Source organism: Electrophorus electricus, chromosome 3, assembly GCF_013358815.1.
Source record: "Electrophorus electricus isolate fEleEle1 chromosome 3, fEleEle1.pri, whole genome shotgun sequence".
In the NCBI taxonomy this organism is placed as follows: Eukaryota; Metazoa; Chordata; class Actinopteri; order Gymnotiformes; family Gymnotidae; genus Electrophorus; species Electrophorus electricus.
In genome coordinates this window covers 10,738,448-10,750,000 of record NC_049537.1, presented here as the reverse complement: position 1 = coordinate 10,750,000, position 11,553 = coordinate 10,738,448, and the positions used below count along the sequence as shown (strand labels likewise).

Here is an 11,553-nt window from a genome sequence, read left to right as displayed (position 1 = left end):
AATGAGGCTTCAGTGTGTTTGGGAAATACTTTAAGCCACTGGAGAAGTCAATAACATGCCTTTGTCTTTTTATCATGAGCACTTTTTTTTTTTTTTCATCCAGACATCTCTGACCCCATCCTGTCTTGCTGGTTATTTGCCAATGACGCCAAGTGTGGAGGGCTCTGTGCAGGTATTTCCTAATTTCCTGTATTTCCTACAGCTGTGACAGATGTACTTCATGTGCTGTCATGATAGTGGTAATGTGACACACTGTCTGTGTTGCTTTTGCTCAGTGTAACATACTTCATGTCCTGTTTTAGACTGTATGGCCGCCACGCTCACGTCTCAACTCCACCCGCACTATCTCTGAGAGCTCTGAGGGGCGTGGCACTGTGTTGGAACTGGAGATGAATGAAGACTTTGCAGCAGGCAGCAGTCAGAGGGGGGCGCGGCCACGAGAGGACAGTGCCTACCTGTCTCAGAGAGACAGCCTATCAGGCCCTCCAGACACACCCATCCCTGATACTCCCTCTCCATGCACAGAAGGAGAGGAAGACCAAAATGGATATGTGTTGCCGGGACTAAGTGATAGTCCAGAGAGAGGTAAGGAAACAAAACAAAAACCTTTTACTGAGCCTGACCATTTTCTTGGTCTTGACTCTAGGTATTGTCAGATATCAGTACGTTTTTTAAACATCTTCCTTCTCCCTTCAGACACAATGCTTTCCACATCTCCCCGTGTCACACTGTCGCATGGGAGGTTATCTAAGGGTCATTCCCTAGAACTGCTAGAGGAAAATAGTAGTGCTGAAGAGGAATATGAGTATATGAACAACCAGAACCTTCCCCTCAGATACATGAACCAAGGCTGCAGTTCCACCTCCCATCCTGTGTTGAGACACAGTTTTCCAGGTTCCAGACATCCAAATGAAAGATTGTCCATGGAGGGCTCAGAAAGCAGTGGATGGGTATCGCAATCCTCTCTGAACGAGAGAATCCGTACTGAGGCAGAATTTCTATCCAGCGAGCCAGAGTATGCTGAGGCTGACCAGGATCAAGAGCTCCTCTACGAGTACATGGACATTCGCAGTGGGCCTGGGGCAGCAGCCCCCCTCACACCACCCAGAGTTCACCTCCCAAAGACAGACACCCAAGTTCCTCCCCCAAAATCCTCAGTTGAAGATGAGGACAGAGAGGAGGACTATCAGTACACAAACCACCAACCCAGGCTGAGGCGCTCACTAATGGTGCAGAGCTTGAATGGTGGGGAGGAAGAGATGTATGAATATGAAGAGATGGACTCGTTGGCAGTACAGGGGAGCTCAGTGGTATACCAGAACCTCCAGGTGGAAGGGGAACAGGAGATGGCTAAGACCCAGGAAGGTGATCGGTCTTGGGGTCAGCCCAGCCTAGGAATGGGGCCATATGTTAAAGTATATGCAGGAATGGGCATGGACAGGGAAGGGAGCGACAGGTCTTTTGACAATCCTGACTACTGGCACAGCCGATTGTACTCTAAAGCAAATGCAGTGCGTACATAGGATGGGTAGAGTGAGAGTGTGAGTGGGTGAGAATTGAAGAGTGAATGGAATAAAAAAGTGAATGTGTTTTTTAAGTGCGTGAGAAACTGAGCCTAAAAGAGGAAATAAGAATAGCTACATAAGGTGAGGGAATGGATAAATAAATCGAGACCTAACTGAAAATTATTAGCACTGATTAAGCACAATAGCAATCAGTGAAGCATTACATATCACCTTGGCTAAAGCAGCCTTGGTAAAAAAAATAAAAAAATAATAATAAAAAAATAAAAATAAATAAAAAAACATGCCTCACTAAAACACACACACATACACACACACACACACACACACTTAAAACATAGTGAAGGATGCCAGTACCAGATAATGAGCTATTGCAGGTAATGCATTGAGGCATACAAACACGTATGCCAGTGAATATTTCATGTCCCCAGGACACAAATGAGACTATTTTTTAAAGATATATAAGCAAAACAGGGCTTTCCGTTTGTCAGTGTGTTTATGAATCAGTATGTCTGTTACAGGTGCCTTCAACATTATAGCATGGCAGCTTGCAATCTATCCAACTGTACCAACATTGTCAATGAATCAGGGATATTTGCTTTTTAACACTATTTTTGTATACATTTTATATATATATAAATGTTTTCTGGTCATATCCAGAAAATTTGTCTGCAACACAAAAGGATATTTCTTTATTTGCTTGAATTGTTTCATGTATTTGTGTAAATATGTCTATATAAAGAAGGAATTTTGTACTGGGGTCATATTAAAAAAGACCAGTTAACAATCTTTACACTTTTGTGTGACTCAAACAAGTTTATTTCCTTGTTTCTGTATATTTGTATAGGTTATATTCTGTGTATTTTGGTAAAGCCTAAGTCTGTTTTTATATATGTTTTGTTAGATGTTTTAAATTTAAATGTTAAACGTAATAAATGGACAGGTTTACAATTGAATTTGAAGGTGAATTATAAATCTCTATAATATTAATTTCATTCATAAAAAAAACACTGAACATTTGGCAAATGTATGGAATAAATAAATAAATAAGTTGAGAAATTTCGTGGCCTGTATTTTGGCGGTACGTTCTGGTTTGGTGACGTTTATCGTTACGTTTTGACTTTGTGGGCGGGGTCTGGAGTGCGTGGAGGCCAGACGAACGAAGCGCGGCGGAGAACACCCTGGTGGTGTACCTGATCTTGCTGGTCTATTCATCGGATTGGGATTTGCTTCGATATCCGTTGCGAAGATGTCCGACGACGAACAGCAAGAGCAGACCATCGCTGAAGACTTGGTCGTGACCAAGTATAAGATGGGTGGTGACATTGCCAACCGTAAGTTTGTTGCAGAATAGCAATGATGATTTCGAGTCGTTGACCTGCTCATATACCTTAACATAACGGCCTTGTTCACTAGTCCAGCTACCGTGTGCCATGTGCAGTAATGTAAGGGTGTGAGGGAATAACGGTAATCACTAGACCCTGAAACACGCTAAGCTTGCTTAGCTATGTATTCCTTCCATATATTGACAGCTTTGGTTTAGCTAACTTATTGGTGTTATTCCTTGTAGAGAATACAGCTAGCTAGTGATCAACAATGGAACCAAGACAGCTAACGCTAGCTAGCCAGCAAATGTTAGATTAGCTAGCCAATAAAATGGCCCATGTATTCCTGCTCACTATTTAGTTAGCGTTAGATGGCTAGCTAGTTAAGTATCTGATAGCTGGCTAGCTTACTTGTAAATTTATTGTTAGCAATATTAGCACATCGGTTGTTTGGTTAGATTTTGAATAGTTAGATAGCTATCTGCAGAGTATTTATCAGTATTGCGATCAGAAATCTCAATAGTCAACAGATTGTAGGTAGTTAGCTAGTTAGATAGGCTAAGATAGCTATATAATTGCTAGGTTGGCTAACGCTAGGTAGCTACGGTCTCGTCTGTCACTTCCCACGCATCCAGACACGACCGGTTAGCAAGCTAGCTAACTTGCCACTCTGCTAATGTGGATTTAGCGAACAAACTGGAGTGCACGCTAGCAAATCTTTCATAGCACCTCAATAACTCGGTGTGCAAAGTATCTTTGCTCCTTATTTTATAAAGCTAGCTATATAATATTAGTTAGCTAATGGCTTCGTTTGAAAGAAAAATCTCTACACACTTAACTTGTAGCTAACGAGCACTTGCACAGTTGCATTCTGTTTAGTCGCTGACATCTGGAATGCTGACGGAGTACTTGAGCAGCTGCCTTGCTAACACTAGTATCCATGACCCGGACATGTATTTTCAAAACAATGTTCGTTACCTCTACGGTCTACGGTCCTTATACATTTGTAAGGCAACGGAATACTTCTCTCCATTAGTCTGTTCTTGTGACTGGTATTGCAATATGTTTCTCAGAAAACGTTTAAAACTCTGTACGCTGATCTTGACTTGATCAGTGGCCAAAAAAGCTAGTAATCGGAATACGTGACACTACAGACAACCGCTTCTCTATTTTATTTTTGTACATGAAGAGTATAGCAGGTGCAAATAAGTTAGTTACAATACTATGATACCTTGCTTAATTTTTTATCTTTTCACCTGTCCCCTCGCTCAGAGGCACTGAAGATGGTCATCGAGGCAGCCAAGCCAGGTGTGTCTGTTCTCAGTCTGTGTGAGAAAGGAGATTCTTACATTATGACTGAGACTGGGAAGGTCTTCAAGAAAGAGAAAGACATGAAGAAAGGTAAGAGGGAGGGAATAATAGCCTAGACAACTTGAAGCCAAGATTGTGAAGTACATGAAACTAATTTGTCTAATTTACAATCACAATTCTCCCTTATTCTTGGCCTTTCTCATACACGTACACATTATCTTTTCCTGGAGGACAAGTGTTGAGGACGGGTGGTTGTCTTTCTTGCAGGCATTGCGTTCCCCACCAGCGTGTCAGTCAATAACTGTGTATGCCACTTCTCTCCCTTGAAGAGTGACCCTGACTACACGCTTAAAGACGGAGACTTGGTCAAAATGTAGGCACCTTCCACCACGGCCGGTTCCCGGCCTTTTTACAGTTTTCTTCCCCTTTGGCACCCCCTTTCTGTTCTGTCTTGTGAGCAGTTTTCCCCATTGTGTGTGTCAGTGTTTGTAAGCCTCTCTAATTTCCTTGCCCTGATTGCTGCTTAACATGGGTATTGTGAATGATAGAAAACGTTTGATCAATGAGTGTACATCAGTTCGCTCATAGTTCATGAACTAATGACATCATCATTCAAGTGGTTTGGTACTGTTTGCTTGGGTTGAGTGGGGTGTTAACATTTTTATATGTCTGGGGACTGAACATTGCAGCTGTTGGATGACTTGGGTAGCTCATGGTTTTGGTGGGGGTTGTTTTTTATTATTTGTCTCACCACTCATCCCTCTCCTCCCTTTTTTCCTTCTCCTTGTCTGTGCAGTGATCTTGGAGTACATGTCGATGGCTTTATCTCCAATGTAGCCCATAGCTTTGTTGTTGGGGCCAGTAAGGTGTGTATGGAAGTTGGGGTTTTGTAATGCTTATTATTGTTGTTCTCAGTCTTTATTGCTATGTTCAGTGAAATTGAATAAGGCTATTTTCGCCGGAATTTATGACTCCCAGTATTAAATCCTCTCAGGAAGCACCTGTGACAGGCAGGAAAGCTGATGTCATCAAAGCCGCCTACTTGTGTGGAGAGGCAGCACTTCGTCTTGTAAAGCCTGGCAACCAAGTGCGTGCATGTGCAAGTGTTTTACAGGCTATTTGGTACAACCTGGCAACCATGTGTAAAATAAAACTTCACCTCAAGCTTAAACTGGCACACTTCTGTATGTATTTAATCCTTTATTTGTGAGAACAAAAAATTTCTCTGTCCCCCTAAATTAAGGGGGTGTGAAATGAGTCATGTCTGTATACAAGTTGTTTTTAAATTGCTCTTTTTTTTCTTTTTTTTTTAATCTCCCAGAACACACAGGTGACTGAGGCATGGAATAAGATTGCTCAGTCATTCAAATGCAGTCCAATAGAGGGTGAGCATTGTTTTTTCCCTTTGGTACTGCAGGCTTTCATGCATGCAACTTTTTCTTAGGCCCAACACAGGGAATCCCCAAAACATACTTGCACTGTGATTAAAATATGAGGGTGTACAATCCTAACAAGTGAGTGAGGTATTGTTACTTTTTGTGGTCCTTACTGATATCCCTTTTATAGGCATGTTGTCACATCAATTGAAACAACATGTTATTGATGGAGAGAAGACCATCATTCAAAATCCCACAGATCAGCAAAGGTAAAATACAACTCTCCCTTATGCATGCCATAAAAGCCATGTTACAATGAAATCCAATGTTATAAGAAGACGGACTACAGAGCAACATGGCTTAACCCCCCCTTTCAAAAAAAACCTTGATGTGTGTTTCCGTATGCACAAATTGTGAAGTTTGCCATGTTTTCTCCAGGACTCCTTCACATACACAAGCAAAGTTGGGGTGGTGCAACTAGCACTCTTGCGTTAAGTCATGAATATCCTCACATATACTCAAACTAATGTAAACATTTGTGGCATTTACTGACACCAAACATTTCCTATATTTTTTGCATACCCAAACATTTCCTACAATCAGTATCATTACATCGTCAACAAAGATAGACAGAACATGACATCACACAATGGTTGTAAAAGAATTCCTAACCAAGGGAATAATGAGTAAGGTAAACCAGGTTGGAGTCTCGGCAGTGTCTTTTCCAACTCTGAGCTCACCCAATGGTCCCCTTTGGTAGAATGGGAAATTATGTTCACCGTAGCTCTGTTGATACCTTGGGGTAAGGAAAAAGTGTAATCCAACTCAAAGTACATTTCCACAGAGTGGAAAGTTGTGCGAGAGAATATGCAAATTGAAAACCCCACTACATGCTGCTTCAGTATGTCCAAAAAAACAGGTCTCTTCCTGGTTCCTGCATTTCCCTATTTCACAGTCAATAAGTTCACAATTGTCCTCCCAATTGGGCATTCGGTCCCAAAGTCATGTGTTCACAAAGGGGATGAATCCTGAACTTGTGTACCACGCTCCCATCTCACAGGGTAGGTGCTCATTAAAACACGATGGGAATTTTTTTTTAAAGGTTGTTGCACATGTAAACGTTGTTTTCATGCATGATAATTTAGAAAATAACTTCTTTATCTTCTCAAAGGAAGGACCATGAGAAAGCAGAGTTTGAGGTCCATGAAGTGTATGCTGTGGATGTCTTGATCAGTACAGGAGAAGGGAAGGTAATTTGTCCCTCATAGTCACCCTATAAAACCAGTTGAATACATATTACTGGCCTTTGAATGTTCACACAATACACCATGTTTATACATCATAAAGGTTAATTTATTGTATAATGAATTAATATTATTACTCATCAATATTTGTATGTCACAAATCAAAAGTTTTTTTGTCCTCATATCCTCAGTTACTGGGTCTGTTTTAAGAGACTATACTAGTCTTTTTTACTGTAACAAAAGTGAACTCTGCTAAGCTGTCATGATGTATTGTAGAGCATATAGTTTATGAACCCTTACTGGATTGGCTTGGTTTTTGCATGATTGGCTCTTAAAATGTGATCTGATCTTCATTTAACTCTTAATAAAGACATTCATATGTAACAAACACAGATTACATTGGCATAACTTCATTGTACAAATTGTTTGTACAGTCAAAGGCATTAATGGAGAAGACGTGAACCTTTATCATATTGAGCTCTTGAAAATAGAGAAATTGTGACGTGAGGCATTCCACTCACAGTTCATGTGGGATTTGGAAAGAACATGCTTTAGAATCATAAAACGTGACAAACCTTCAGTTGGTGGTTGAGGATCTGCAGACATCTCCTGCACGTAATCGTCTTTGTTCTTTATCTACTGCATCCCATTAAACAATGCTGTCAGTCTCAAGTTTACTAAAGACTACCTGCATGCTCCACAGCACTGCTGGAACAATTTTCTGTGAGCAGATGAGAGGTTGAACCTGAAAAGCATACAATGTGCACAGTACTGGGTTTGGAGAAAACAGACCACTGCATGCCAGTGCTAAAACCTACATCCCAAATTCTAGCAGGAATTGATTGTTGTGAGACTGCTAGTGAGTCTAGAGCACAGAGTTCCCAGTTTTCCTTTTTCTGGAAATACTATAGTAAAATGCCATGTCATCTAAATCCCAGCAGAAGTTGGGTATGAAACATGACAGTGATCCATAAAACAGAATAAATCAACAGATATCCTTCATACAAAAGAAATGTTATGCTTTAGGTTTAATGAGTATACTGATCCAGATCTCACAGGGATGCTATGGTGTGATCTAAAGCAAAACATTACAAAAATGTATATTAAGTGAAACATTTTGAGGGAGCCAGAACACACTGCAGTGCTGAGCAGCAGCTACTCAAAGTGCTTAGTCCAGATTATTACCAGTAAAGCAGGTTGCGTTATTATTATTAAATATAGGGGTTATTAAATATAAGGGTTTATGGATTTTTTTTTCTTTTAATGCCATATATTGTTTAATAATGCTGTGACTTATACATTTGTGTTTGAGAAACATAATTGCAGTAGTCATTAGATAGTAAAGATCAGATTACATTTTAGGAGAATTTTGTGCAGAAATACAATTGTTTTGGAGAGTTCTCAATTTTTTCACAGACCTGTAATAACATTGTTGATCTAAATCATCCTACAATTTAGACAGGTTCTCAACTGAAGAACCTATATACGTCTAAGCTGTATCTAGAGTGGTAACCCATAAAATGCACTAAATTAAAATGCTCACATTTTCTTAGACTACAAGGAGCACAACTTGTCAAACAGAACATCTACTCAGTAAGAACCATCTGTATTTCTTGTTTGTGTAAGGCAAGAGATGGCGGTCAAAGGACCACCATCTACAAGCGAGACCCCAGTAAACAATATGGACTGAAGATGAAGACTTCCAGAATGTTCTTCAGTGAGGTGGAGAGACGCTTTGACGCCATGCCTTTCACTCTTAGGTAGCATATACTGCTTGCAGCCACTTATTCATTCAGTGCTTTCTTGCACTTTTTTATGGATCTCTTAATTCTTTTTGATCAAGTTGATGCATATGACCCAGAAGCTAGATATAGGGACTGACAGCGCCTCTGTCCACCAGGGCGTTTGAAGATGAAGGAAAGGCTTGTCTAGGAGTGGTTGAGTGCGCTAAGCACGAACTCCTGCAGCCCTTCAGTGTACTGCATGAGAAGGAGGGTGAGAACCACCCACCCTGTTTTTTCCCCACATGTTTTTCTTCTTATTCTCTTCTATCACTCTTCCCTCCTTGTCAACTGAAAACACATTTATGTCCTCCTCTCTGTCTAGGAGAGTATGTGGCTCAGTTTAAGTTCACAGTGCTGCTGATGGCTAACGGACCTCTGAGAATCACCAGTGGGCCATTTGAACCAGAGCTTTACATATCTGAGCATGACGTTCAGGATCCTGAGCTAAAGGTATAAAAATCCCACAGCATTTCATGAAAAGTCAAGTCACCCATGTAATATTGCCTGAAGCATTCTGGCATACACACAGACAGGCTGTGTTGGCTGCCTTATATCCTGTCATCGGTGGTTGATTTCTGACTAGAGGGCTGCTGTTGGTTGGCGTTTTTTGGATGGTCGGCTTTCACCTCAGAAGTCAGACTGATGTGTGTAAAAACCTGATACAGCTATCAGTAACCTAATCACTACCACGTCAGCATCACCACTGCTTTGCTAAAGTCTCCTGCTGTTTAAATAATATACAGTCAACAGAGGTCTTCTAGTCAAAAATTAACCATTAATGAATGGCATAGAATGTAGCTGACTAAGTGTACATGGTATTAGATTATTAAACAACTATATATGCCTAGGTATAAGGTTTTAATAAGACAATGACTTTGTAAGGATCAAATTTCATATTTAGACATTTAATATCTTCTTTTATTACTTAATGCGTGATATAAAATGTTCTTTTACAGTCACTGATACAAAGCTCTGCAAGTCGTAAAGCACAGAAAAAGAAGAAAAAGAAGGTGAGGTGTTTGGTCAAAGGCAAATCTAAGTTTTCAGTGTTTGGATACTGCCATTAATATGCTTTCCTTTATGGACAGCAAAGATTTCTTTATGTATAATTAATCACATTTTCTTAGTTCTGTTCCACATTTTATTTTGCCACAGGCTTCCAAGACTGCAGAAAATGCTGCAGGACCTCGAGTAGAGAATGAAGTTGCAGCAGAATAGATACTCTACAACAAGCCCCCCCCCCCCCCCACACACACACACAGACACAGGCATAACACATTCAATTTGCAAAAACCTTAATGCAAGTCGTGCCCATCAGCTCCCCTATATATGTTTTTGAGAAACATTGGACTGTGTCATTCGGAAGTATGTTAATTTGAAATTGGACTTATAGATGACAGTGACTTTCTACTGATTTTCATAAAAATCTGTGCTTACTTTTTTGAAGCACTCAGTTTTTCTTTGGAATCTGCAAAACCAGACCTTTTCGAAATGTCATGATTTAAAAAAAAAAACAAAAAAAACTTAGCAAGACTTTTGTAGAGTTGTGGTTTTATCCACGTGTTGCTAATCTAATTTTTTTAAAAATGCTTTGCCCTAATGTTTGAATTCAAACTGCTAGTTAAATAGTAATGAAAGGAAGTAGTGAGCAATTGAACTTTGGAAAAGTTACCCAAATCCATTCTCATTCCTCAGGGTTGGAATGTTTTTTAGGCAAAATTGACTTTACTTTTTGAATCTAAAATCCTTCCATGGAGTGTTGGGAGTGCTTTCTGGGGCATTAGAATTCTGTGCACAGAATTCTTATATACTTCATTCTTCTGAAGATAGAGAATTTTGAACCGTGGACTTTTGGGAACTACGTTTCCTTTATTAACTGCCATCTTTGTCTTCTTTCTAGTCTGACTGAGCTTTAAACCAGAGCGCAGCTTTGTCTGAATTGAGAAATATTGAGAAATACATAAGCTAATCTTTTCCCTATAATTTGTTTTGCATTGGCATTTTAAAAATTGATTTTCTTCTGTGTAAAGCTTGTATTGGACCATGAAAGTATCCCCAGCTCAATTAAAACTACTCATATAAACCTAATGACATGTTGAAGAATATGTAATATTTAGCACCAAGTAAGAGACCAGGTTCAAAACACTGCTAAGCCACTTTCCCAGAGCTTTTTTCTTTCCGTATGTGCATATATCAGACACATTTTTGGTAAAGAGTAAACATGGGGTATAATGAGATACCAGGCTTTAATCTTCGGATGTAATTTTTTTTTTTCTTTGTCTTTAATTTCTGTAATAAATATAAACCATTGACTTGCTATGATTTGCTGTAACACATACAATATTAGTGGCCTAAACAGAGTTGTTAACCAAGTATGGGATGATTTGTCTCTCTGAATTTAGCCATGCAGATTCCAGTTAATGTGAAATTGCAATATCGCAACTTATGGGTTGAGAAATGGTCTTAAGATGGGCCTGAGATACTTGAACTCAAAGTTCCCGGGCAACATCCTTTAGTCTGTTTTCTTCAACAAGGGTATGTGGCGTTAAGGACATACCAGTTTCATCCCTTGCAACGATGCATGCAAAAATCTACTTAAGTGCTACTATCTCCCCTTGTGGGGAATTTTCTACCTGTTAAACATGAGTGAGCAGGTTACAAGCCAGTCCCATGAGGAATGGGGCAGGAGGAAGTGGCTGGTCTCTGATTTAGGATTTGGCCAACACTTGAACATAGCAGGTGGCTGGGCAGATCAGGTGGATTTTGATGTGGCAGTGGGGAGATGAGTTTGGTTAGCCTTTTACGTTGTTCCCAGATCGTATACTTGGGCCATCCCAGAAAACCTGTGGAGGTTATTTGGCATGCCTGAGACTTTGAAATTGACACATCTTGTTTTATAGGAAAAACAGTATATGAGACTATTTTACAACTAATGAAATAAAATGAAACTTTAAATATTTTTTCTTTAACTGTCTCATCATTTGAAATGC

General features: G+C 39.8%; 2 protein-coding genes across 2 annotated transcripts in view; both read left to right on the top strand.

Annotated features, from left to right (window-relative positions):
• Positions 1–2,540, top strand: part of erbb3a (erb-b2 receptor tyrosine kinase 3a) — a 19,998-nt gene extending 17,458 nt beyond the window's left edge. Inside the window, exons 26-28 of the mRNA XM_035524561.1 lie at positions 104–172; positions 303–585; positions 697–2,540. Coding sequence (XP_035380454.1) covers positions 104–172; positions 303–585; positions 697–1,523 — 1,179 coding nt within the window. The 3' untranslated portion in view covers positions 1,524–2,540. The remainder of the gene's footprint in view (positions 1–103; positions 173–302; positions 586–696) is intronic.
• A 122-nt stretch (positions 2,541–2,662) lies between these two features.
• pa2g4a (proliferation-associated 2G4, a) lies at positions 2,663–11,522 on the top strand. The gene is made up of 13 exons (XM_027016767.2): positions 2,663–2,857; positions 4,121–4,249; positions 4,427–4,532; positions 4,956–5,025; positions 5,154–5,246; positions 5,481–5,544; positions 5,726–5,804; positions 6,707–6,785; positions 8,406–8,539; positions 8,680–8,774; positions 8,886–9,013; positions 9,520–9,573; positions 9,719–11,522. The coding sequence occupies exons 1-13, from the start codon at positions 2,773–2,775 to the stop codon at positions 9,779–9,781; spliced, it is 1,179 nt and encodes a 392-aa protein (XP_026872568.2). The 5' UTR covers positions 2,663–2,772; the 3' UTR covers positions 9,782–11,522.
• Positions 11,523–11,553: the final 31 nt, after the last annotated feature.